Here is a 27888-nt window from a genome sequence, read left to right as displayed (position 1 = left end):
ATTTACATGTATATAAATTATAAACTGTTGCCTCATAGCACCTCATAGCCTCTAGATCATAATGCAAATGTTTAAAAGTCTCTACATTTAAATCCAAGTCAATTTAAAAATTACTTTTTGTTCTGGATTATACAAATAAATGTTATAAAGTGATATATATTTTTTATTAGGTAATAGTAATTAGGTATACCTACGTATACTTAGATAATAGTGTGATAATAGTACACAAACGACCGGGCTTCAGTAGCGTGCTATGGGAGAGGCCTATGGCTTGTAGGACAACCATAGGCTGATGATGATGAAGACACCTACCATTACATTTTCTTCACCATTTATTTTATTGTAGGTACTAGCGAAATGCGTTGACTGTTGATTAATGGTGTTAAACGTTGTATTTACAAGTTACGTCATATTATTTTGGGTTGTTTGTATGTTTACAAATTAGGCAGTGTTTACAAAATATAGAGTGAGAGTATTGTCGAGAATGCAGTTGAATGGTTAATATTTTGTATTTACCGGCGTACTTGGTATGCTTATGTTCGAAGGCTGATTGTTTAAGAGACTACGCGCCCCGAATAATTGAAGTATCAGGGATCGTAAACCATTTTTCACTTTCATTTACAATCATATTTAAATGGTTCAAAATATGAAGTAATTGGATCGCATAAACAGTGACGTTTTATTACTTTAGAAAAAAATTAAGTGACGTTAAAAAATTAATTAATAAATTAAATGGGTTTTTGTGTTCTCAAACGACCATATAATATGTATATTTGTAAGAAAAGGTAATACATATTAACTTAAATAATAGCATTATATTTTTCTTATATGTAATAGGTATCAACCAGCAGAGATTACATGCATCGACAACATCTATAGATAGGTACCTACTAATTTTATAAATCTGAAGAGTTTGTTTGTTTGCTTGCTTGAACGCGCTAATCGCGGATCCGTTCGTTTATCGAGGAAAGCTATAGGCTATATATCATCACGCTAAGACCAATAGAAGGAGCAATGCGGCTAAAACCTCGGGTTACAGCTAGTTGATAATAAAACTGAAAATGTTGTTGATACCTGCCAACCCTCAACATTCGTTACTGAAGGCAATGTGTCAACAATACATCTTTGTTCACGTGTGATTCCATCAACTTAATCGTGGTCCTCATTACTACTTTTGATTTACCCTAAGGCGCTAGTTGCTAACACAATGTTGACCAAAATTATTCCCGTTCTAACAGTTTTATTTCCAATTATAAGATGTGAATTAACCGCTCCAGGAATAGATAGAACTGTAAGCGATGGTGTCAAAAGTGTTGGTTTTAATATAGTATACGGTGATGAAGATATGCAAGTAATTAACGAAGTTGTTAGCAATGAAGAGAAGATAGATGCTTTGAAAAGCAAAATTAATTTAAATGAGGCTCTGCCTCCGCTACCATATGAAGACGTGAAATGTTTGATGTCTGTTGACCGATATTGTTCAAAATCTATGCGTGCTATAAAAAGTAAGTTATACAGGCTTTCAACCTAGTTTAAAATTATTAGCTTTTTATTATTTTTTTTTTAATTTCAGTAGGTATCATTAATTGCAAATAAACTTATAAACTTATCAACAAGGATAAAAAGCTTATAATTTATTTATTACCTTCGATGTTACAGACGTTTTAATAGATGCATTAAAAGATGACTGCGCTAAATGTTCGGCCGATGAAAAACAAAGCGCGGGAAAAGTTGTCGCGTCCATGATGGCACACGATCCTGTTGCGTGGAAGTTGTTTCTCACCAGGTACGACAGCCTCCACAAAATCCAAAGGATTGTTGGATAAATATGTAAGGTTCGCTTATATTTTATAGAACTCTTTCAATCAGTATGATAATCGAATAACGTAAATTTAAAAATACTTTTATGTTCATGATTAAAATGAATGAAACATTACAAAATATTATAAATAATTTTACAAAAACAATTTCATGTCTTGCAAGTATACTTACATATTTTTCGTGTATCTACCAAGGTATCTAAAATTATTTTCAAAATACATATAGAAACGCTTCTCTACTGCCAGTTTTGAAAAGGCAAAATTTTCTCAGCAGATATTAATATTAACAATTTATGTAGGTGTCTAGTTATAACGATATCTTATACTTCAATATTATGTACTTACTTTTAAATTTCCTAATATTTAATCATAAGCTTGAATATTATATTTCAGGTCAGCATTAATTATATTGCCAAAAAAGGAGCCGCCTAGAGAAGAAAAACATAAATACAAAATTATAGGATCACCAGAATACATAGAAAATAAGAGAAATCGATATACAATGCCTGGTGTGAAAGTAAGAGTAAAAAGATATGCTGTTGAGAAAATAAATTAAATCTGAGCCTACTAAAATAACTTGCTAGTGATAATATGATGAACGTTTTAAGTTTCTATTTAATTATTATGTACTGTTAAAAGTCTCTCGAATAATAGGTTTTATGAGATTAAGTTACCATAACATCGTTTTTAAAGAACGCATACAAGAGTATAAGTTGTAGGTTGAATTTTTGGTGAATTTTAAATTGTGGCGGGATAAAATAATATAAGTAGGATTAAATGCGTTAAAACGCTTCATTTCAAAATTTAAATTAAATTCATGTAAAATCTAACAAGTAAATACTAGTGTGTTGTATGTGTTTTACTACTAGCCTAAATTAAAATTAATTAATTCAAAATAAAATTGTATAAGCTGTAAATATCTAATAGTAGTACCAAAATACATTATATTTACCATATTTACATCATAATTTTATCCAGGAAAGGTCTAACGGGTAGCTTCGATGCTAGATTAAGAATTCGAAAAATAAAGTCTTCTTAAATGAAATGTGTATTATTTGTAATTTAAGAAAAACTGCAAATGCATTGCTATACCCAAATTTTATTAGCGACTTTCGTAATGCGGATTACAAAGATTCATGCCTGATTTTTAAGTTCATCCTCCATACTAATCAGAAACTGTTGAATTCACTTGGTTTTTACGAGTTATGTACTGCAAACGGTAACTACCATCTGGATTAAACCTGAAAAATAAACAATCTTTATTAATTTTGCTTATAGCAGTGAAATATTATTAAAAGCCCAATTTTATTGATCCTATTCAAAAACATAAGCAAAACGTGTTTTGGTAAAATTGCCAAGATATTTTTGTAAGGCTTATAGGAAATAAGAACTAATTTACTTTTCCTCTAGCTTCTTCCAGTCTTCGGGTCTGTTATCTATGATGAACTGCATTACTTTATCTGCACCGTTCTTTTGACGCTCAGTACATTTCTTACAATCATTTTGAATTGCATCTGGCAGGTTACCTAAAATTATTTACGTTTTATTGCTTAGTCCTAAATACATAGTTAGGTAATTAATCAGAAGGATCAACGAAGCAGAAGTAAGGTCAAAAGGAAAACAAATCTAATATTTCCTGGGGTAAAGTAGTTTATGTGCATTTATTTGAATGATTCCATTTATTTACTAAATTGTTTGAAACTATACTATTCCATACATGAAGATGCGTAATAATTAAGTCAAAGTAAATTAATTGTAAAAAGGGGTACAAATTAATCATTTGATTGTTCTATTTTTTGATTGGCGTTTTGTTATATTATGTTATCGGCGAGGCGCGTATTTTTTGTAACTCTGTAACTTAACTCTATTTTTTGGCGCCTTAAAGATTTTAGCGATATAGTAAGTATAATTAACTTAAAACAATGATAATTACGTCTCAATTCCTTGCCGTCGGGAGTACATGGTCCCTGGTCCAATAAACAGTTAACATAGCCATTTAGTAATCTCTCACTGGATAAAACCTCATCTAGGTTGACATTATCGTATTTTGTAGTATATGTTGAATTTTCACAATAACATTGAGCATACAGGAGGAAAAATAGTGTTATTATATGTTTAGTCATAGTATCTGTAAATGAAATAAAAATATACAGTAATTAATTATTAGTGAATTATAAAATTATTAAAAAATAACCACAATATTAACTTAAGAACATACTAGTAATTTGTTAAAATTTTTAAATGAATGCTAATTTTATTCCTGAACACGAATTTCAAAAAAAAAAAATACAGACGCCTGTAACAGCATAAATAAAATCTACTTAGTTTAATTTTTTTGTAATAAATTAGCTATATTATTATATTACCTGTGATATTAGTAAAATTGTATCTACCTGTTGTGTTCTGGATACTGGCTGAATAATAATTTTTTCACGTTTTGTTCCCTATTTATAAATAAATATGAAATAGAAGTAAACATGTATATACAGAAATGGTTTTATAGTATTTTTATACGGACAAAAAAGTTACATGGGCTAAGAAAATATTAAATAAATGAAATATTGTTTAAAGATACATATTATCCATAGTATATTATTTAAACCCCTGTAGATGAATATGGGCGGTGGATTCGTCATTCGCTTACGATCAGGCACTCTACTAGCCCGTACAGCCCACTCTAATATATAATAAAAAAACAAAAAAAAAATACTCGTCTCATTGTTTCCATTCTTTCATTCATTTTTGGTGTTCATTCATTTTCAATTGGTTTCATTTTTATAATTTTCGAGTTATCTAACCATATAGTTAGTCACGGTAAACCCGTAAAAAAAGGTGGGATATGAACTAACTAAAGTCATAATTATTCAAAACATAATATATACTTATGCATTTCCATTCCTTTTTAATTTTTATTGTTAATAAATATTTGTAGATAAAATTTTACCTATGAGTTTATATAAAAAAATTCGATTAGATTTTTTCGGTAACTGTACAAGCAAAATTGCTTTTATTATTTCTCAAATAAGATTATGGTAGTTACTAGTTACTATTACAAGCATGTGACTACTTTATGGCATGCGATAGGTTTATTGTCATGATTAAAGTTTAGCATTTGATTTTACAGTACGTAGAGCGCTTCAATACGGTCTACATTCTGTATTATAAGAAATGTAAGAATACAATATGAGTAAAGGTATATTGATTTCACTCAAACTATTTGAAAAATGTCAAAACGAACTTTTGTTTTTTCAAATAAACATCTGTATGATAGTAAATCGAAACTAAAACTGAAAGTAATTGAAGCTCAAAGTTTGTACTTGGAATTACGTGTGGAATTGTGGGTAAAATAAGAATGATTGAACAAACAATTTTATCTCAGTTACAGAGGTTTATGCATATAAAATTTACTCGCTGTCTCAGTTATAGAGGTAACTATGATGATAAATCGAAATAACAAATCCCAGATATAGAGGTTTACCTCGTCCCACTAATAGAGGTAATTCAGTGCCAAAGTGTTGGGACCTCAGGATGAGTTCCAGTTATGGAGGTTTCTCACTTACTGCTAGTTTTTGTAATGCACTATATACGTTCTGTATTTTTTATAGTGTCTGTTATGGCATAATTTGTGGGTAATATGTAATACAACGGCTACAATATTTTCTTGTCTCATCAAAAATTAAACATGTTGGACTGGCTCGACTCCACCATTGATAGCTGGCTAATAAAATCTTTTGTGAGCTTAATAAAAGTATTCAGTCGTTATGTGTGTTATAATTATATATAACAAAGGTGATATCACTTTTGTTCCGATGAAATACGGAAATTTCCACATTTAAGTCCATTTTACAAATCTTGCATAGGTGGACTTCCGACCACCGCGGCTCCGGCGTCACTAACGCAGCGACAGTGACGCGGCGACAGAGCGATAGTATTATACAGTACGGAAATGTATGATGGAACGTTCGAGCGCAGCGTCACTGTCGCAGCGACAGTAACGCTGCGTCAGTGTCGCGCGGCCGTAGCGGCCGTGCTATGCTCGCGCAAGCACTGTCGCGTGGCAGGCTGCAAAAGCACGTTGTTTTTAGGATATTATCGAGTTATTTTCGAAAGAATATCTAAAAAATGGACGTTAGTAACATACTTACGCACATTACGCACATTACATGCAATTTTGTACGATTTAAGTGAAACGGGCTACAAAAACCAGCCTAAAAAGGATTCTATATTATTTATTTCTATATATCTATATTATTTTGGGATTCGGTTTTTAGACTCTCCAGGGATAGGACGTATTTTTTGTGTCCCTGTTATTAAAAAATTGTCTCACAGCATAACAGTCTTACAAATTCATGTTATAAGTATCAAAATTGCGTAAAAGTGCAGAAGTGTTTTATGTCATTTTAAAATAATTTAAAAATTATATTCTTCGAATTTGTCGCGGCGCGCGGCTCCACCTCACCACACTTCACCTCGAGGGAAAGAGACGGACTCTTATTTTCGAAAATAATCCGTCGCAGATTAGAAGCGTCGCTACAAAAGTAAGGAATTTTGAGTAACTGTTATTCTATTAATAGAATTGAAACAAAATATTATTTAAAAACATGGCTTGTAACTGCGGAGCGTGTAATAAAATAATAAGAATAAATCAACATCATATTAAATGCTCTATATGTTCACAAAACTTTCACTCAATATGTGCTAATATAACAGACTTTAAAAAAATATCCGAAGACATTAAACTGAACTGGTTATGCTCACTTTGTGATGCCAAACATTCAAACAAGACTCCAACCTTGACGAAAGACTCCAACTATACACGTAATATCAACACCCCCCTCACTTGCTCATCTGATGTCTCAAAAGACGCGTCAATCAGTGCTATCGTTCACGAGATGAGGTTAATCAGAGAAACTGTTGGAGAAATTAAATCCCAAATGATGTCCCTTACTGACCATATTGAGAAATGTAACCTACGTCTTGATGAGTACGACACTAAGTTGGAACGTCAAGAAAAACGAATACTTACGTTAGAATATGCAATCACTGAAATTAAAGACCGCTTGAATACTAACGCACAATCTCAGCTCCGCAATGAAGTAGAAATTGTAGGCGTTCCAGAAACTCCGAATGAAAACCCCGCACATACATTCCGCGTTATCTCCCAAAAACTAGGTATTCCTATAGAAGAATATGACTTAGATTTCACCATCCGCGTGGGCCCCCCGCGGAAGCACTCACAAAATATTGACAACGCCGAAGACAACTCACAACAGCCACCTCGACCTTTAATAGCCCGATTTTTGAGTCGTAATAAACGGGACGAATTTTTAAAAGTTGGTAAAATGAAGCAGCGCTCCTTTAACGCTCAAGACATGGGACTTGGTTCAGCAGCATACAAAAATACAGATATTTATTTCAATGAACGGCTCACGCAGGAAAACAGAAACTTATTTCGTGCTGCTCGGCAACAAACAAAGGCATGTGGTTACAAGTACTGTTGGATTAAAAACGGCGTGGTTTACATACGTAAACAAGAGGGCAACCCAGCAATCGCCATCAAGAAACAAGAAGATCTTCACCAGCTGCACAACGCGTTTAATAATAATCAAACAATCTCGTAAACTCACTCGCATATCATACTTTTTTAATTGGTATAAAAATTTTAAATATAATATTTTCTGTCTAGAAACTCGCACAACATTTGAAATAGTACTATCCTTCCCATTATGTATAATATTCTATCACAAACGTATTTTTTATTTAATTTATTGTAAGTTCATTAATTTTATTAATATAATTAAGATAAATTCTAAGGTAAATAATTTGTTAAACTCGACAATAAGCTTGTATGTAATTAATATAATAAGAACGATAACTATTTTTACAACTACTCTTTGTTTAAAGACTTTACATGTCTGTGCGAACCAAAAGACAAAACGCATGTTAAATAGAATGTATATTTTGTTTTTAACTTCGCTATATGACAATGCAATTGTTTTTATTTTTAGTTTTAATACTCTTTGTTTAAAAACTTCACTTATCTGTGCGAACCAAAAGTCAAAACGCACGATATATAAAATATTTATTTTGTTTTTAATTTTGTTATATTATGAGAATGTAACTATTTTTATTTCTAATTTTATTATTTCTTTCACTTTTATTCTTACTGTAACTTTCCAATTATTAAAAATATGTAAACACACTACTTACAATACACACATTACACATCACATAACTCACACACACACTCACCTTCTACCACTACGATCAATACGTTGCATTCGTAATCACACACATAATATTAATCACCATAAGTATGCTCAAGCGCATTATAGGGATGACAAAATATATATAAGAAAAAAACCATGTCGTTATAAATTCACCTCTTTAACATGTCACTAATTAATGTAACTGATGAATTAGATGAATCCATTTCAATCGAATGTCATCCCTACCAGTCTATAGAAAAATTCAATAACTCTAACTTGAAACCTAAAGCAAGCGGATTTCTAGTGTTATCTTTGAATATTAGAAGCATACAACGAAATTTCGATGATTTTGTTTTAAACTTAAGTAGGTTCCATTATAAATTTGATGCTGTAATTTTGACAGAATGCTGGTTAAGTGAAAATACTATAATTGACAATTTACCAGGCTACAATTCGTTTCGTTCTTCTCACCAGATAAATAAATCGGGTGGTGTAGTAATATTCATTAAAGAATGCCACAATTCAGTTGTAGAACACTCCTCACTCACAAATGCAGATTGCCTAAAGATAATTATTAATCATAAGATCTCGCTACTAGGAATCTATCGCACCCCATCCATTCCGGTTAACACATCGTTTCTCTCTTCTTTAGACACTCTGCTTCATACATTAAGTAACAAACCTACTGCGATAGTGGCTGGCGATTTAAACATTGATATTTGTAACTCAGCATCTCAAGAATCTATGGATTATCTTTGTATCATGTCGTCACATTGTTTGCTTCCCTCTATCACAAAACCCACACGGGGTAATACGTGTCTCGATCACATTTTCATCAAAGCAACCGGTAAACTTTATGGTGCAATATGTAAATCGAGTATCACCGATCATGATATTGTCATAGCTCATGTAGGAAACTCAAAGCAACCACAAAAACTACCACGATGGCGTACGAAGATTGACACAGACGCCCTCATAACTTCACTAAGAAATACTAATTGGAAGGAAACTCTTTCGTATACACAAGTCAATGATGCATCCTCCTCTTTTTATAATATATTAACTACCACCATTGAAAAACACTCGGTCAAAATTAAAGTAAGCCGCAGACGAACAATCCTAAAGCCTTGGATCACCCCGGGTTTAATTCGATGCATAACACATAGAGATAAATTACATAAAGATACCAAACTACATCCTGGTGATCTAACACGCCAACTCATTTATAAAAGATACAGAAACTTCTGCAATAAAATACTTCGAAATGTCAAAACACAATACAACAGCACACTTATAGAACAGAACAAATCTAACCCAAAATTACTATGGAAAACCATTAAAAATATAAGTCAAACCACAAATCACTCCAACCCTCCGATGGAACTACTCCAAGTTAGTAATAACATAAATGCTTCTCTTAACAACTGTAATAAATATTTTACCACGGTCGGGAAAACTTTAGCTGATCGAATCCTGAATAAACTAAATATATCGCAAGAAGCACTAATAAATTCTTATGAATTACATAGCTCAGCATCGCAATCCTTTTTTCTCTCCCCAACCGACGAAATAGAAGTACGTAAAACAATAATTAGCATGAATAATGACGGCTCCCCCGGTTTGGATAAGCTCACAGTCCGTACGATTAAGGTCATTCTTCCTGAAATTATCACTCCTCTTACACACATATTCAATCTAAGTATAGAATCCGGAGTGTTTCCAGATTGCTGGAAAACCGCAGTTGTGATACCAATTTACAAAAATGGAACAAAAAGCCTCCCAGAAAACTACAGACCCATAGCTCTTTTAAGCATACTTGGTAAAGCACTTGAAAAAATTGTTAACAACAAACTGACCTCTTACTTAGAGAAATATCAACTAATTTCAAACAATCAATTCGGTTTTCGAAGAAACAAATCCACTGATCATGCAATTTCCCTACTGTCCAATCTCATATCCTTGCACTCAGAAAACGGACACTGCTGTCTAAGTGTCTTTTTAGATCTGGCGAAAGCGTTTGACACAATATCACATGGATTACTCATAAAGAAACTGGAGGCAAATGGAGTTAGAGGCACGTCATTAAACTGGTTTAGGAGCTATTTAACTGACCGCATGCAACGCATAAAAATTGATAATAAACTTAGCTCCGAACTAAAAATAGAATTTGGTGTCCCACAGGGAAGCGTTCTCGGTCCAACCCTTTTTATCATTTACATCAACGACATCCTTAAAATGACTTTAGAAAACTCCCACATAATTGCTTACGCCGATGACACTGCTCTAATTTTTCATGGCGCGGACTGGGAACAAACGTACAGGTTCGCAGAATCAGGATTATTAACCATAACAAAAGCCCTTAACAAAAATCTACTCACTTTAAATTCCAATAAAACCAAATATTTACCCTTTTCAAAATCTGCGAACCCCAGACTTCTCCCCAACCAGTCTCTCCAACTTCATTCCTGCACCAGCCCCAAATTCATTCATTCAACATGTAATTGTCATCACATTGAAACCACTCCCTCAATAAAATATTTAGGAGTTACCCTAGACACCAACCTAAACTTTCACCAACACATAACAGAAGTATCATCAAAAGTAAGAAAACTCATCTTCATAATGAAGAAACTTCGTAACTGCACCCCTCCAAAAATTCTAAGACAAGTATACATGTCTCTGTGCCAATCTGTAATAAATTATAGCATCTCAGTCTGGGGTAGTGCTGCCAAAACTCACCTCATGCAGTTGGAGAGAGCTCAACGTGCACTAATCAAAGTGTCACTGAACAAGCCTTTCCGATTCCCTACGAACGAACTGTATCGGGAGTTTAAAGTACTTCGTGTTCGACAATTATACGTTTTATCAGCTGTAAGTTTAACACACAAGTCGATAGTTTCGCGACCTGATTACAAAGATCTACTAAAGAAAAGAACATTCCGTATCCCACTTCCTGCATACAACACAAAACTAGCCAGACGCAGCCCAGCTTACTCACTCATTCACACCTACAATAATGTTTGTAAAATAAAATCTCTGAAGTACTGTAATATGAATAAATGCAATAAAATAACGAAATCTTGGCTTTACGAACTCTCTTACAGCGATACCGAAGATCTAGTTTAAAACATAAGGATTAACTAAAACTAAAACAAAGGTAAACCTCAACTGAAATCTTTGTAAGAAACAAAATTGGAACAGTTATAATATGTACACTAAATAATATTTTTAATGTTGGTTCCTATGCACGTACTTACACATTAACACACTCACCCATACACACACTCCCACACACACCCATACACACACGCTCCCACACACACTCTCACCCACACACCTTTTCACTCCACAAACACACTCCTTTTTAGTTATCATAATTTTTATACTATACAATATAATTCGCCATATAAAGGGACCTGTATACCGTTTCTGATATCCAAGATACAGGCAATAGCCTAGTTTGGATATCACTGCACTCTGTAAAATAATCCTACTGTTATGATCTTAATATTATCAATGTAATGTTTAAATGTGTTTTTTTTTTGTTTTGTTATTTATTCTATCTATATGATTCTAATAATATTTTTTTAATTTTTCGGTTCATTCCTACTGTACCGCACAACCGTCAGGTATGGACTAATAACTGTGACTGACGCCGGAGTCGCGCTGCTCGGAAGCCAATCTGCGTCTAAGCCGCTGCGACAGTGACGCAGCGGCTTAGACGCTGCGGCCGTTGCGATAGAGCCGCGCTGGTCGGAAGTCCACCTTTACCCTTGACTCTCGATTATAACCTTTCAGAAGATTGATGTGACTGATGAATTAACTTGGCTACCGTAATTATTTTGTAGATGTCATTGACCTTAAACAGGTTTTGTTATTATTTTTTATACACAGAAATTGAGCTGATTGTAAAATTTGTCAGAAATTTATTGTCGCAGCTTTTTTTAACAGGAATAGAGGGAAATCCTGGAGAAACTCGAAAATCCGATAAATCTTGTGGTTCTTGTGATCTCAAATATGTCCATCCACGAAATATAAAAAGAATCTAACTATTGGTATGGAAATGTGCTTTTATGATTAAAATTATGGAAGTATTATTAGACTTATATCACATAACGAATAACATTAAATCTACACATAGGTTTATTTTATTGCTGTCGTGTATTCAATAGCCACATGAATAGCACTGCTAAATTAATTCACACTACCCTGTGAAAACCCATTTACTAAGTTAATTTTGTGATTAAATAATCAACGTTTACTATAAATGTATAAAACACAAGCTAGTTGAGTTGCTAGCAAAATATAAATAGTCTATTCAACTTCAAATTTATGGTGAAGATTTGCGTGTTATGATAATTTATCAACTGATCTCGACTATTTTCTGCTTATCCTGTCTTGAGTCTTTGAGATGAATTCTAGCGTGATGTCGGAGAAAAAGTCAACATGGAAATATTTGTTCTTCGTACATATTTGCAGTATAGATTTACTTAGCTATAGTAGTGTCATACCCGTTCTACGAATTACATTCAATTGAAGGAAAATAACACAAGATGAATATGAAGTATGAACTCTATAGGTACTTGTGTGTTTATACTTTATCGTTTACAATACGATATTCTTGTTCTATTTTGTTTGATTCATTGTAAGCGTTTGAGTACGAAAATAGAACATTATTGTAACTTTACAATAACGTTTGAATGCATTTGTCAAAGGTCTTGTACATATTTTATTAGTTTACACGGCTAGCCTTAACTTAATATATTTCTGGCCCATTTAAATGTTGTTTACCTATGTTCTCCAGAGTACCTATTATAAACTCTCTATTATAAACACAACTCTAACTAGGAGAATTTCCAGGCTTAAGTAGAACCCATACCTACAAGATTCTTAAAATTACCATGTCAATTTAATTATTGATACCATATTACCATTTCACAGAAATTATGTTAATGTTCTTGATCCTGCGCCCGGTTTCTCACCTTGAATATAACCAAGTGTATTATTATTATGAATATCACTTATTTTGATAATGTTATATGTATGTTTAGCTAAAATATATAATTCATGTTACCAGTTTTAATCTTTAATTGGACGGTTTTATAAAGCTTTACCTACTCAATTCTAACATATTTTTGGACGTCATTAAAGCTCCATAAATGGTTTTATCATCGAGAATGGATACATGCGTTATAAGATCTTTTAAAGGTTATTTACTATGTATATTAAAAAATTAATATTTATATTTTTTTAAATCGCTGATTGGATCATTAAGTATTATTGCAATCTATAGTCACAAACTAATGTATCCATAGGGTCAAGTGTGACGCACAACAGTGTATGATGACGGATAAACAAACTTTTTTAAAGCTATTAATATTCCCACCAACCAGTTCTAAGGCGGCTTTGCAAAGCTCAAAAACAGATTTGTAACAGCCAAATATAATTAGCACTTTGTGACGAAATATTCCCCGAACGCTATGACTAGATAAAAAACGAGTTTACATTGACGAAAAGATCTTGATTTTTTTATCCTATAAAAACCAGACGTGACATGTAGCCTCCCAATTTCGTTGTCATCTGTGCTCGTCGAGTCGTGTGTGTAAAAAAATATTTGAGGTATTCTTTTTTTGAATTTTTTGTAGAACATAATATTTCGCTGTTGAATTATTGTTCTACGCAAAGCTTTGTGTTCTTTGTCATTACTCTTAGCTTTTTTCATTTTGGATTATTAAAAGTGATTCATAATTTTTAAAAAACCTAGGTAGATTCATAGCAAAAAAAATAAGCTCTGTTTAAATGTTAAACGATACTGTATATTGTTGATAGGCTCTTGTTATGATGTATCAGGTAAAGACAATGCTGTTATCAATAAGTACTTAATTTTTTAACGTTATTGTTTTAGAATGAAAGGCGCAGTATTATGTGTTTTGGGGCTGATAGCTGTCGCTGCAGCTCTGCCACAATCACAATATACGGATCGTTTTGATAACATCAATATCGAAGAAATCCTTGGCAACCCTCGGCTCTTGAAAGCGTACATAAACTGTGTATTGGATAAGGGAAAATGTACCAACGAAGGCAGGGAGTTGAAATGTAAGTATTTTCTTTAATTTATGTTATTAAGTAATATTAAGTTAATTTTGTTTTTAAGAAATCTTTTTTTCCAAGCCAGATGCCCTAACTAATGTATATCTTATGACGAGATTTTAAAGTCTACTAAATAATAAAATTGTGTGAATATAAAATATACTAAGTATGTATGTAGATTATACCTACTTTGCTTATTTTATCTCGTGGTTGACTTGGTTTTATTTTTATTTATAACTAAACTTATAGCCCTGACAGAGTACTGAGGCTATTTTGTGGTTTATAACAGAATAAATTAAATCTGCGGTTGTTTTTATTTTGTATGTAAAGCAAATGCAAATATTGAGTGTAATTAACAATGTTGTTATAACAAGTAGGTATTATGGTGAAAAAAAATCCCCTGTATAGACGTTAATCTTTAATATATATATAAATCTCGTGTCACAATGTTTGTTCTCAATGGACTCCTAAACCACTTAACCGATTATAATAAAATTCGCACACCATGTGCGGTTCGATCCAACTTGAGAGATAGAATAGGTTTAATCCCGGAAATCCCACGGGAAAGGGAACTATGCGGGGTTTTTTTTCTGAAAACGCGGGCGAAACCGCGGGCGGAAAGCTAGTACGTATATAAAAATAGAAGTAAATAACATTAACGATGTCATGTTCTTCTTAAAAGTACGCTAAAGGTTATGAAACTTAAATATTATTTTGTCTTACACCTTTAAATGTTATGATTTTAATTTATTTTTTATTTGATTACCACTAAGTCGAGATTCCGTCTAGAAAATATAGCAGCTGAATACCATACTGCACTATGCTTTTAAGCTTCACTGGGTAATTATGATTTTTTTACAGCACACATTCGTGAAGCTTTAGAGAACCATTGCGCTAAATGCACTGAAACCCAACGCAAGGGAACACGTACTGTTATTGGACATCTTATCAACAAGGACCCAACATCTTGGAACCAATTAGTTGACAAATATGATCCTAGTAGAAGATATGTCGTCAAATACGAAAACGAATTGAGGAATATTGCCGCCTAATTTTATTACAAAAAAAGACATGAGACTGCATGGATTGGAGTGATAAGTTTAATGTATGTGTACATTACATGTATTTGTAAACTCGTCATTTTTAAGTCTTAAGTATAGGTTATTATTTAAATAAATATTATTTCTCGTTTTTATTTCGTTTTCATTTGACTCCTCATGCGGGTTAAGGTCGAATTGGAATTATGATGGTTGCTAAGTGAAAATTTGAATATTATGTTTATAATAATATAAAGATAAAAAAACCTTAAACACTCAAATAAGATGAACTCATAAAATGACTGTATACGAAGTTTAAATTAAGTAAAGTAGGTCCGTTTAAAAGTGGGGTCAAAATCGAGTCTTAAAACTTTGATTGACTAATTAATTGGAGACGAATATTCATATAAAATTAGGTTGATAAAATACAAAATAAATAATTCTGTGCTCTGAGTGAATGAACTCTATATTATTGCTTATGCATAAAACCAACTAGAAAATAGTGTGAATCGTTGTTTTTTGATAAGGTGAGCAAACTTAGCTACACACATTTTTATGTACATACAATATTATTATAATGGTCAGAAAAAAGTACGTACCTATTTAATCAATATTAGCACGAAGGTTAATAAGTACACGGATAAAATGTATAATGTACACAGATCTATTATAATGTATATATTACTCTTGAATAAAAACTGAAATGTGCTTACAAAAACACAGCTAATATTATACTTATATTTTTCTTTTTCCCTGAGCTTTTATTCTTATTTACTATTTGCACATAGATATTATAATAAATAATAATATGAGTTAAGATGCAAAGTAATTCACTCAGTTTAAATAATTGTTATTTTTAACCACTTCAAAAAAAAGGAGGAGGTTATCAATTCGGCCGGTATATTTTTTTTTTTTTTTATGTATGTACACCGATTACTCCGAGGTTTCTGAACCGATTTACGTGATTCTTTTTTTGTTCGATGCGGGATGGTGTCGAATTGGTCCCATAAAAATTTTATTCGGATAGGCCCAGTAGTTTTTATTTTATGAGCATTTTTGTCTGTAGGTATTTGTAAATTTTGCAAGTGCAAGTTTGAAGTCGGTTGTTTTTAACGCAGTTATCACTTGTTAAGTAAATATTGTCAACATACCTACTTTATTAATAAACTTTTTTAAATAAAATAAAACAAATGTAATAAAAAATGCAAATAAAAACAGCATACTCAAGTATACCCAATGTGATGTTCGCTCGTTTAATTCCTTTCTTACCACAATACTGCAGAAGCACTGATAATATAAAAAGCCCGTTTACAAGACGCCATTTTCTTGCCTGTTGCATTAAATTTTCATTGTGTTTTCATTCCACTTTTTTACTTATATTTGCGTGTTAATTTTGCTTTAAATTATTGATTGTTGATTATTGCGCCTAAAGCCGGCTACCCACGTACCTGCTGCAGAGGCAATATTGGAACAATCTCGGTTGCACGGCGGTCGGAGCAATTTCAAATGTTCTCTAAATTGCCCCTACATGCCACATCACAATTAAGGAGCCAATTTAGGGTCCAATTCCAATATTGCCCTGCTGCAGGTAGGTGAGTAGACGGCTTAAAGTATCACATTCAATTATTGAATGTATCTACAAGAAGATAGCATCATGTAAATAGGGCTTAATACTGTGGTAACTAATTGTTATCATTTGTGAAAATGAAATATGTGAAAATGCAACGCTACAGGTATTAAAACCATGTACATGTAAGTAAATGTTATCACATTTAAAAGAAACTAAATTTTTTTAGCTTAATGTTTTACAATATATCCACGGTATGATTTTAGTACCTACCTAAAAGTGTTTTGTACATTGTATAGATCTCCTGTGAAATAGAAAAAGTCACCTATTTCTTCATCGTGATTTTTGCCGAATAAATAATACTATGATTTAAGGAACATGGAAATAGATAGCTTGATTGGGGCGATTTGATCTATACTTAAACGTAATATTTTAAAAAGCGTTTGCCAATTAGTTTACATCTATATAGCTCATACCTATAATTAATAAACAATACGTTAAAAATATTCTTAAATGGATTTCTGGTTAAATGAATAATAGGAACAATAATTATGCCTGAACTCAGATCAAGGCGTGCATTTTTTATTATTTTCATAATTGCTGTTGCTCTAAGATTTATGTCGGAATAGCGAATAAAGAATGACGTAAATTTTAATATGAAACGAATAGTGTTAGTAACCTAATGTTTTTCTAATATTTCATAGTCGTCAATAATACTTGGAAACAAAATGCGTCAGTAACATTATTTAAAATTAACATTACTTAGCACGAGCATTATTTATATGGCGATTGTATCGTGAATTTATTGGCATAATATACGAATAATTGAAAATAATTATATACTATATATACTAAGTAACTATACTTTTTATTAAATTATATTTACTGAGTAGAATTTTCCAATGTAAAATTTTATGTATTTAAATAAAATATAGGTATTATTTTAGGTAATTAAATGTAATTAGCAATTTGTTAATTTAACTTCATCCAATAAAAAAAAAATATATATATAATGTTTTTCGTTCGTTATTGGTTATTTATCTTTTCATTATTTCACCTTCGTAGATACAGTCTTAATTTTTAATTTACAATAGCTTAGACACTGCAAAAATACATCTTATGGTTTAAATGTTGAATAAATCGAACGAAAATTATTCGAAAATTAATTTGAATACTTTTCGTTCGATTTATTCAACATTTAAACAATAAGATTATATTAATAACTGATCCAATTAAATTAACTGAGAAATTGCATAGATACTAAACTCTAAAGTATTAAAATATAATGTACCAAAAAGAGAGGATATTTGTTTTTCTGCAGTGGGTTTTTATATCCGATTTATTTAAAGAACTCTTTATCCATAGACAGGCTCTTTTGCGTCAAACGAGTCCCGGTTTGAGTGGTAAATCCGAGAACTGACGCTGTTTTGATATTTGTCAAGTAATAAACAATCAACAACCTGATGAAAAACCGGTATTGAGTCTGCAAAAGTTCCACGATATGACGTTTTTTTTATCGTAAAATATATTTGCAATTTTGCAGTGATGTTTATTTTTATAAAAATTTAGTTTAATACAAGGCAATGTTATCAAAAATTTAAGATTTGTATTTTTAAACATTACATTTATACGTATTTATTCAATTTTAAACCTTCAAAATATGTACATACCACATGACTAATTACCACCGGTTCCGAAAGCAAATTACTAGAGAGAAGAACCGGTAAGAAAGTTTGTGAATGATTTTTTTTTTTTATTAAAGTAAACAATGCTAGAGAATTGTCTGTCGAGTTTCAATTCCCAATGCTGGGCATAGGCTACCCAAAGCGCTCCCATAGTTCTCGAAACTAGTTGTTAATCTTAACAATAAACGTGAGAACAGCCTATTGAATTTTTCATTAAAATTATGACTAATTAACGTTTATGTATTAAAAACAAAAAATATAGTGTTGGCATGATAAATACAGCTTATATGATATCCATAAAAAATTGTACTGTAGTTTTTGTACTAAACACATCGATTTAATAAAAGTTAAGTCGATTCCTACAAAAGTGAAAATTTAAATTAGACAATGCTCTGTAAGTTATTTATACCTGTCTAGTTGCTTTGACTGCCTTATTGGTACATTGGTACATTGGTGGTGGTTGACGCGTGAGCGAAGAACTGAGGGGTTCTGGGTTCGATTCCCAGTGGAGATGAAGAAAAAATGTCTCGGTCTGGCAGGACACAGAAGGCTGATTGACTTGTCTCTAAATAAATTTGATCAGTGAAACAGATGTATAATGCATCTGCCCCTTACCCGACTATGGGACATGGGACTTCACTTAAGGTTAAAGTTGCTTTCAACTTAATGGATATTAGACTATTACAGAATATTATTAGTTGAAAAATTTAAAAAGAAAAAGACTTTCTGGCTAAATAAATGCAGCTTTTGGTTCAGAAAATTGTATTTAAGTAAGTATTAATTGCATGAACAGTGTACACAGTAGGTACTTAACCTTTGAATTAAAAAAGCAGTAAGACCAGAATTGCATTTTTTAACACTTTTAAATAAATTACATACCATTTATCGAAACACTTGTTTGATCAAAACACCATCACTAACCAAAATAATATTTGGAAAAAAACAAAATTCATGTTGATACCTTTATAGGTATCAACATGATTTTTTTTTCACCTTTATAGGTGTAACATCCATTTGATTTTATGTCATATAATAATATAAATCATTTGCAAAAGCTAATCTGAGAAATAAATCTCGAAATTTGTGTAACAAAAACTAACTAATGATTTGTCAAAGCCTTAACCCTAACAATAAAAAATATAAGCACGTATGAGTAACGACCAATAAGAGAATAAAAAATGTGTAGGAAATTCAAATATTATGGTTTTTGTGAGCAGATTTCAAGTTGTATATAAAGACTAATCATGCATGCCACCATTATCAGTTGTTAGTTACCAATCAGTGCTTAAACACCTACAAGGTATATTGTGTTTACGATTTTCAAATCCATATAATATTTATAAAATATATTTTTAATTTGCGAGTTTAATATAAATAGGCTAGAGTATATTTTTAACTAAACTAATACAGCGAACTAAAATGAATTAAATTGCATGTTTGAACAATGTTTTCATATTTTTCATAATAACTTATTTCTATTCTTAAAACATATCATCATTATTATTATTTCGTTTCCTTTAGGTATAATAAATAATACACAAATTTCCACATAGAGCTTTTAAAAATATTAATCACATTTTTTTATATTTTTGTTGTTACTATGTATAATAAGCATATTTTTAAGTTTTGTTGAAAATAAAAGATATCTGAATATTCTTGGTGTTTGGAAAGCTCTCGTTTATAGTTCTAACACTTTCTTTACTTTATTTTAATGTGTTGCAGGACGCCAGTTGCAGCCCATACCATTTATTATTATTAATTTACTACAGATACCAATATCATTATTCTTTTATTTTAATTATTCCAGAAACCAAGATGAAATCCTTCGTAGTTGTCTGCATCTTCGCGCTCGCGGCCATCGCGTCCGCCCGCCCTGAGCATTACACCGACCGCTATGACGACGTGGACCTCGACGAGATCCTGGCCAACGACCGCCTTTTAATCCCTTACATCAAGTGTGTGCTGGACCAAGGCAAATGCTCCCCTGACGGAAAGGAAATGAAATGTAAGACGTGTTCAAATGTTGAAGTTGTACCATAGTAAACAGTTACTATGTAAGTTGTATCTTAGTGTAGTCTGGAGCTAAAGATGCCTGTTTTGCAAAAGCAAAATGCTGCGTTAAAATTTCAACTCGTTTGGTAGCTGTTTCAATGTTTTAGTTTAAAACTGGTTAATACCCCTGTTTTCATTGTCATGTTAGATTTCAAATTAAAGTAGTATGCACTCCTTTATAATATCATTTCGGGTAGGTATAACTGGTATAATATTAAATTAAATCGAATAAAAAATCACGAAATAACCATATTAAAATATAGAGAATCAAAGTGTGTAAAGTTGAAAAACTCTTTCAAAAGTTAGCTACAATATCTTCTATAGTACATAAATATTTATAAAAGTTAGAACTATCTTTACGAATATAATTTGTATAATAACATTTAAAGGAAATTTATGTCGTTTAATTAAATTTTAATAATGATATTTAAAAGGCAATTATGTCGTTTTTGCATCCAATCTCAAGATTCCACGTGCAATAGCCAACGTTTATTTTCAATATTGATAAAATTATACACTACTAAGAAACAATCATTCACTTGTCTGACAAAACCAGTTTTATGATGATAAATTATAATATTTATGAATTTATGCAGACTAATAATAGGTCATAAATAGATCATGGAAACAAACAAGTCTGTCCTTTGCACTTAACTAGGTATAGTTTTATACTGAACTAGCAGTCCGCCCCGGCTTCGCCCGTGGTACATATTTACGTTTTCTCTACATAAGAACCATCCTCGTACTTCAAGGAATATAATAAAAAAAGAATTAACGAAATCGGTTCAGCCGTTCTCAAGTTATGCGCTTACCAACACATTTTGGGATTCATTTTTATATTATAGAAGATACGTCATACAGATTGCTACGTCTTGGTGATTCATTTTCACACCTTAGAGAAGTTACTTTAGGAAAACGAATAATATTTATACTTACTTATATAGCCGTACGTATTAAAAGTGCATTTTGAAACGCAAAAATACAAAAAAATAAAACTCAATTTCTAAATAACACAACCACATAAGAAACTGCTTTTCGAACCGGTAGTAAATATATTATGCATTTTGACTATTCAAAAACGCTTCTGAAAGATGTCTAGTGGATAAAATTTTCAGTTTGAATATCTAATTACTAAAAAAAGTATAATTTAAAACTTTATTTTATATTTTGACTGACCGGTTGGCTTGGTTGGTAGTGGCAAAGCCTTCCAAGCCAGAGGTCGTGGGTTCGAATCCCACCCGGGGCAAATATTTGTGTGATGAACATCAGATGTTTGCTCTGTGTCTGGGTGTTAATTATCTATATAAGTATTTATTTAAAATTATATATTATGTATGTTTATCAGGCATCTGGTTTCCATAACACAAGCTTAGTATGGGATCAGATCGTGCCGTGTGTGAAAATTGTCCCGAAATATTTATTTATTTATTTATCTATAAACATTGAGCATCAAATCAAAATTTATAAAATAATAACTATATTTTCATGAATTTTATAATATATGAAATTGTAAGGATTCGTTCTTGGCCTGTAAACCCCGCGATGTCAATGCAAATACAAGGAAACTATAATATACCAAGGTTCTACAATGTAGATATGATAAACATGTAGAGTCTACATGTTTATCATATTGTCTTAAATTATTTTATGCTAAATACGGACTTTATTCTGAACATGTAGGTATAAAAGTTCATAGAGTTGAAAGCAATTAGACTTTAGTATAGTTATTATCCTTCTTTGATTTAGATTAAATTAAACATATTTTTATAACCTCTAATTTTAAGCAATTATGTAGAGTAGGTATATCATAGCAGTCTGTATTTTTATAACTATGTATGTATAATTATTTTCTTATATGCAGTTGAGAGATATACGATTTTATCCTGAATTAAAATTCATATAAATGTGACATCTATTAAGAAGAAGCAGATCCATGTATTAAAATACTGGTATCATTGAAATAGATTATTTTCTAAAATAACATATTGTTACGCAATCATCGGTTGCTTCTCTTACAAATATAGGTACATAAACATATATTACAATGAATCGTAATCGTATTAAAACGTATAATAAATCTATGTTTGTCATCCACAGCTCACATCAAGGAATCTCTCGAAAATAACTGCGGCAAGTGCACAGACACCCAAAAGGCTGGTACCAGAAAGGTCATCGGTCACCTCATCAACAAAAAGGCTGAATACTGGGAACAACTGAAGGCCAAATACGACCCTGAGCACAAATATGTATTGAAATACGAGCAGGAACTCCGCACCGTTGCAGCGCACTAAATGTATACAGAGTTTGATGTTTGCAATTATTTCTTCTAAATTTTCGCGAAAATAAATTTATTAGTTCAAATTTAAGAGTCGTTTTTATCCCTATCCTATAATATAATGCATTATTGTATCAAGTAAAATTTAGTCATTTTTTTAGCTAACCTAATTTTTTTGTGTTTACGAATATCGAATATTTATAAACATTTTGATGTAAATGATTTACGATTCATAGTAAGATCCTGGATCTTTATTTATTAACTTAATTATTTCCATACAACCTCCTGATTATTATTTATGTTATTGAAATGAAGAGCTTAGAAAATCTTATTGTATCTATGATTTTGGTTATATTTCATTGTTTCTAATACATCTTACTACTAGCATAGCGGTCTGCCCCGGCTTCGCTCGTGGTACATTTTCATTCGATAAAAACCATCCTCGTACTACAAAATCGGTCCAGCCGTTCACGCGAGGTGCCGTGACCTAGGGAAATATTGTTTCATTTTTATATATAGAATTATAGAGTTTACTATTTCTTGGACTCTTGCGCACTCTATATATTATTTTTAATAAAATACAGGTTGATAGACATGAAATTGTAACAAAAAGTGTACATAACTAAAAATAAATTATTTCGATGTAAATTCAACTCGATCATATTTATAATTTTGCCTTATGCGAATAAAAATATTCATAGGCCTTGAAGCATGAGAGATGTTATTTAAATTTAATTATAACAAAAAAATGTAGGTAATTTTTTAATTTATAAATTGTAAGTAATTTACAAATTGCGATGTAAAAACAGTTTAAAATAAGAGTTTTTTAAATTAAATAGTATCTGAATATGAACTATACTGAATTGACTTGGGATAGATTATGATCATCAGGCTCTAAAATACAATAACCAAGTCTCGAAGTCATGAAGTCAATAAAAAAGAGCAACTATGGAGTTCCTTGCCGGTTCCTCTCCATAGATACCTACTGCTTTCCGAATCGGTGGTAAATGTAAAAAATATGTAATGACGAGTCGAAAGTGCCTCTAAAAGAAGTCTAATTGAATAAAATATAAATTGTATTGTTTGAGTTTGAGTTTGAATATAATGGGAGCTTTTACTGAACACAGCTTTGTTTTATTTTTCGCCCTAAACCCATCACGCTACACATACCACGGCAAAATAACAACACACAGGTAGTCTTACTTTTAGTAATATTAACACACTGGTCGTCCACTAAAGTAATGTGCTGGAAAATGTAGAGAAAATTTAATAAGACAATCCTTTTAATAAAACGTAAGAAGCGAAAAAATAATATAACGTAGGGATGTGACGACCCCATCGCCCACGGTTGGAATATCTATTGTCTATGTGACAATAGATATTCAACCCGTGCAATCAGTCAACCCGCAGGACATCTTGTGGCGGGGTAGCCACCCCGGAGTAGCGACCCCGCGGGAACCGAGTGCTCCCGGGGGAGGCCCCTGTCTTCATCTCCGGCTTGCCTTCACCGGCCGGTCGGAGTGAAGCCTGACGAGGACAGGACCCCCACCTCTGGCTTGCCTTAACCGGCCGGCCAGAGTGGAGTCGCGAGAGCTTTTAGCTCGAAGGGTGGATGCGAAGCGTAAGTGGCGAGTGGGCACGTGATGCTGGACCCTCAGGGAGCGCGTGATCGTCGTTTAAAGTCCAGGGACGCCTCTCCACCCTTAGCTGCTCACAATATGTTGCCCCCTTGTCGCACTATTGCAGCGACTTATTTCGGGGGCCCATACAGTGAGAGGGCGAGTCACCACCTGCCAACAATTTTTTGCTATATTTTAGTAGAAAGGCAGGTGCCATAGTCCTCAATAGTCCTAAATTCCGGTCCATTAACATCCCTTTCCATAGCACAGTTTATTTTGTTTCCTTATCTTGCAATAGTCCTACATCGGCCGCGGACTGCCCAGGGCTGTATCTCTATAGTGCAGTCATGGGCAGGCTGCGGCTGGTGTCCCACAACACAGTAAAGTTCTCGAAAGGGCCTCTGCGTGTTGGATCCGTGTCCCCACGTAAGCCTTCCAAAGGACCGGGTACCTTCCTTATGATGGTACCCGAGTATTATGGAAGTGAGATACAATAATAATAATAATAGGTAGGTACTTATTTTAAGTGATTGTTGCAGGTACTTATTTTAAGTGATTGTTGCATTATTTCTTATGAAATTAAATTATTCTATGTTTAATCACAAAATCTCTTTAATAATTAAGATCTGTTGACTTTTTCTGACCAGCAAAAAATGAAGCAACATATTTCACTCACAAGTAGCAAACAAAAAATATGGAAATTGCTTTTGTTGATTTTGAAACGAAATTAACTACAGTAAGGCATAAAAAACTAAAAATGCTGTTGAGACGTAAAGATTTAGTTGTATTATATTAGAGAACTAACTACTTTTTACCCCATTTGTGAAGGAGTGTTATGTTTTTTGAGTAGATATACTGATGTATGTTTGTATATTTCTTTTGCACGAACCGGCAGCCCTAACCGTTAGACGGATTTGGACATAAGAGTTGTTAGTTGTAGGTACCTAATCATCAGAATAATGGTAGTGCCATAGCCTACATAAATTTTTGTTTTTCTAATAATAAAATTATTGTTAACATGCTGATAATTGCTTCACCTGTACGTATGTATGTTTGTATGTAGCCGGCTTTTTTAGACTCGATTTTAAACCACTTATCAAGGACCGGGACAATACTAGAATATCATGAGCTTAAGTGTTTTTTAGTTTTTTTGAAGTATGTAATTATATTATCTAGATTCTAGAGATTTATATCTATTATAAAAATAGCTAATGTAGCCTACATACTATTCTATCTTTGTGTAGTATCTTAATTTTCGTTTTACGATTCAGGCGCGGTTAAAAATCTAACGAACATAACTTTCTTTTTGTTTTCATAAATAAATATTACCTGTTGAATATTAAGAGCAAAGTCTTAGATAAAGTTTTTCATTAGTTATTATTTTAGATATCATAAATCAAAAAAAGAAATGAATTATAATGAACAATCCGGTTTTAGAGCTCCAGGGATGAAGGCTCTGACGCAAAATTTAATCAGCCAAAGTGGTTTAGTAGGTGCCTAATATGTCAAATGTGATTGAACTTTCAGGTAGAAGATAAACTAGTTATGGGTTTTCCTATGACTTTATAAATTGTGAATATGTGGAAGTAAATAATACCAACAATTTATTTATAGGAGCTTAGTTTTTAACAAATGTAGAGTGTTCTATTTTTTATTTTAATACAATTACATAAATTATTTCCATACAAATAGATTGAAACTTGTAGGATGACAGCAGTTTTATTATGCTCACTAATATAATGAATAAACGAGAGAAACTAGAAGCAGAGCTTAATAATAGATAGGGCCAAGTTAGCCATTAAGTTAGCATAACCCCTAGGCTATGCTTGAATAGTCTAATTCCCTCTTAGTTATCATAGAAAAAAATGAACTAGTGTGGGGATGGTCAGTCAGATAGCTGAGAAAAATAATGTTCATGATATAACACAAATATACACGAAAATGAACTCCACACAAAACAAAACAGATTACTAAATAGGTAATTGACTTTTAAAGTGCATCTGTGGGAAACCCTACGAGGAAGTGAACTTGGAAACTCTTTAAAAATATAAATATTGTGTCGAATTTATTTCTGTTTATAGGGTTATTCTCGGAAAGGGCAAACCCGTTTTGTAGTTCGTAGTCACTATTCTCTATATAAAGATCTCAATCTTGTTAAGAACGTGCATTAAGTACTTACGTGTGAAAGGGCTTGCAATTTTTATTAAGTGATCTATAAAGGTATTAAAAGTGCGATTTTTTTTTTCATTTTCTATAGCAAATCTTTATTTTGAATAGTGAACAGCTTAAATGCTGAAATTTTAAGTGTAAAAATTGTGTTCAGAATTCGTCAATTTTTTTTATCCTCTTTAGACCCGAATACATATTATTGTTTTTCGATGTCGCTTGCTCAATTTTTTTTATTTTTAAAATAATCGTATTATTTAATATTTTATAATGAAATTTTTATTTCTAGGATGAAGTACCTTATTGCATTTTGTGTTATTGCTCTCGCGGTTGTTTCAAACGCGCGGCCGGACACCTACACAAACAAATATGATGGTATTGATTTAAAAGAGATCCTGAATAACCGGCGGTTACTGGTACCGTATGTGAAATGTGCTTTGGAACAGGGAAAATGCTCACCCGAAGGAAAAGAATTGCGGTGTAAGTATACAATAATTCTAGGGAATTGTTTCTTTAATTTAATAGGAACAACAAAGGTTTATATTCGCATAATGCTGGATTTCAGGAATAAGTTGTTTCTGTAATGCGATACAATTATGTTCTGTGACAAGACAAAGTAATTATTATACCTATGACAGTAAATTAATTATGATGTTGTTATATTTAATTTACCTTATTTAATTTAAGTGTTTCATGTTAAAACATAGTTTATATTTTCTCGAAGCAAAATTAAATGTGCAACGGTTTAGTAGCTTACAACTTCCCATTCAAACACTCGCTCTCGTAATAATCGTAGTATTTTTTACATTAAAAATAACAACCTTAAGCTTGCATTGTAATTCTTTAAATACCTGACCGTTTCTTGTCAATACAAGCAAGCACATAACTCTAAGATTTTTCACTATTCATTCCTACCAGGAAAAACGCGACTAAATTTGAAGTTTTTGTTTTAAATCTGACAAATATCATAAACTTCAAGGTGCTTCCTATTATCTTACTTGAAGAAAATTGTTTTTTACGTACATAATGATATTATGCTGACCTTACATTTCCTTTTGCAGCTCATATTAAGGAAGCTCTTGAGAACTACTGCGGTAAATGTACTGATGCACAGAAAAACGGTACTCGGTTGGTGATCACACATCTCATAAACCACGAATCGGACTTCTGGAACCAACTCGTGCACAAATATGACCCAAGCAAGAAGTATGTTACGAAATATGAGAGTGAACTGAAGTCGATTAAGGCTTAAGGGTTAAATAGCCTTAATCGTATCACAGTCATAAATTTATTTATTATTTATGTTTTATAACATAGAATCTGTGATAAATTTCAAATAAAGATACTGTTGAATTCGTTACTTGACTT

The 27888-nt window shown here is 32.1% G+C and overlaps 5 protein-coding genes across 6 annotated transcripts; 4 read left to right on the top strand and 1 right to left on the bottom strand.

Moving 5' to 3' along the window:
• Window positions 1–1127: 1127 nt before the first annotated feature.
• Window positions 1128–2865, top strand: LOC123698882. Its single transcript, XM_045645694.1, has 3 exons — window positions 1128–1505; window positions 1660–1786; window positions 2214–2865. The coding sequence occupies exons 1-3, from the start codon at window positions 1208–1210 to the stop codon at window positions 2374–2376; spliced, it is 588 nt and encodes a 195-aa protein (XP_045501650.1). The 5' UTR covers window positions 1128–1207; the 3' UTR covers window positions 2377–2865.
• Window positions 2866–2901: 36 nt separating this feature from the next.
• LOC123698884 (ejaculatory bulb-specific protein 3-like) lies at window positions 2902–4268 on the bottom strand. 2 transcript variants are annotated; one of them, XM_045645696.1, is made up of 4 exons: window positions 4214–4268; window positions 3754–3948; window positions 3220–3346; window positions 2902–3061 (listed from the first exon to the last, which is right to left on the bottom strand). In XM_045645696.1, the coding sequence occupies exons 2-4, from the start codon at window positions 3941–3943 to the stop codon at window positions 2986–2988; spliced, it is 393 nt and encodes a 130-aa protein (XP_045501652.1). In that variant the 5' UTR covers window positions 3944–3948; window positions 4214–4268; the 3' UTR covers window positions 2902–2985. The 2 variants fall into 2 exon arrangements, with proteins under 2 accessions (XP_045501652.1, XP_045501651.1); XM_045645695.1 differs by having other exon boundaries at window positions 4187–4221.
• Window positions 4269–6712: 2444 nt separating this feature from the next.
• LOC123699300 lies at window positions 6713–7441 on the top strand. The gene has a single exon (XM_045646225.1). It carries the CDS (start codon window positions 6713–6715, stop codon window positions 7439–7441), a length of 729 nt encoding a protein of 242 aa, XP_045502181.1.
• Window positions 7442–13592: 6151 nt separating this feature from the next.
• Window positions 13593–22826, top strand: LOC123699299. Its single transcript, XM_045646224.1, has 7 exons — window positions 13593–13648; window positions 13935–14125; window positions 14981–15162; window positions 16890–16908; window positions 19673–19708; window positions 20216–20413; window positions 22558–22826. The coding sequence occupies exons 2-7, from the start codon at window positions 13936–13938 to the stop codon at window positions 22749–22751; spliced, it is 819 nt and encodes a 272-aa protein (XP_045502180.1). The 5' UTR covers window positions 13593–13648; window position 13935; the 3' UTR covers window positions 22752–22826.
• Window positions 22827–26507: 3681 nt separating this feature from the next.
• LOC123698885 (allergen Tha p 1-like) lies at window positions 26508–27878 on the top strand. Its single transcript, XM_045645697.1, has 3 exons — window positions 26508–26574; window positions 26810–27000; window positions 27582–27878. Exons 2-3 carry the CDS (start codon window positions 26811–26813, stop codon window positions 27770–27772), a joined length of 381 nt encoding a protein of 126 aa, XP_045501653.1. The 5' UTR covers window positions 26508–26574; window position 26810; the 3' UTR covers window positions 27773–27878.
• The last annotated feature ends 10 nt before the right edge of the window (window positions 27879–27888 follow it).

The sequence above is a fragment of the Colias croceus genome, chromosome 17, assembly GCF_905220415.1.
Source record: "Colias croceus chromosome 17, ilColCroc2.1".
In the NCBI taxonomy this organism is placed as follows: Eukaryota; Metazoa; Arthropoda; class Insecta; order Lepidoptera; family Pieridae; genus Colias; species Colias croceus.
Note: the sequence above shows the minus strand (reverse complement) of the source record. Positions and strands in the feature narration are given on the sequence as shown.

Bases quoted from the DNA above. Each gene is read 5' to 3' on its own strand.
- LOC123698884 (XM_045645696.1), bottom strand. From the start codon at position 3,943: ATGACTAAACATATAATAACACTATTTTTCCTCCTGTATGCTCAATGT. The intron at 3,347-3,753 runs GTAATTATCATT...AAATAATTTTAG, and splicing joins CGACGGCAAGGAATTGAGAC to GTAACCTGCCAGATGCAATT. The intron at 3,062-3,219 runs GTAAATTAGTTC...TTTATTTTTCAG, and splicing joins TGGAAGAAGCTAGAGGAAAA to GTTTAATCCAGATGGTAGTT.
- LOC123698882 (XM_045645694.1), top strand. From the start codon at position 1,208: ATGTTGACCAAAATTATTCCCGTTCTAACAGTTTTATTTCCAATTATA. The intron at 1,506-1,659 runs GTAAGTTATACA...TCGATGTTACAG, and splicing joins ATCTATGCGTGCTATAAAAA to ACGTTTTAATAGATGCATTA. The intron at 1,787-2,213 runs GTACGACAGCCT...ATTATATTTCAG, and splicing joins TGGAAGTTGTTTCTCACCAG to GTCAGCATTAATTATATTGC.
- LOC123699300 (XM_045646225.1), top strand. From the start codon at position 6,713: ATGAGGTTAATCAGAGAAACTGTTGGAGAAATTAAATCCCAAATGATG.
- LOC123699299 (XM_045646224.1), top strand. From the start codon at position 13,936: ATGAAAGGCGCAGTATTATGTGTTTTGGGGCTGATAGCTGTCGCTGCA. The intron at 14,126-14,980 runs GTAAGTATTTTC...ATTTTTTTACAG, and splicing joins CGAAGGCAGGGAGTTGAAAT to CACACATTCGTGAAGCTTTA. The intron at 19,709-20,215 runs GTATATTGTGTT...TAATTATTCCAG, and splicing joins AGTGCTTAAACACCTACAAG to AAACCAAGATGAAATCCTTC.
- LOC123698885 (XM_045645697.1), top strand. From the start codon at position 26,811: ATGAAGTACCTTATTGCATTTTGTGTTATTGCTCTCGCGGTTGTTTCA. The intron at 27,001-27,581 runs GTAAGTATACAA...TTCCTTTTGCAG, and splicing joins CGAAGGAAAAGAATTGCGGT to CTCATATTAAGGAAGCTCTT.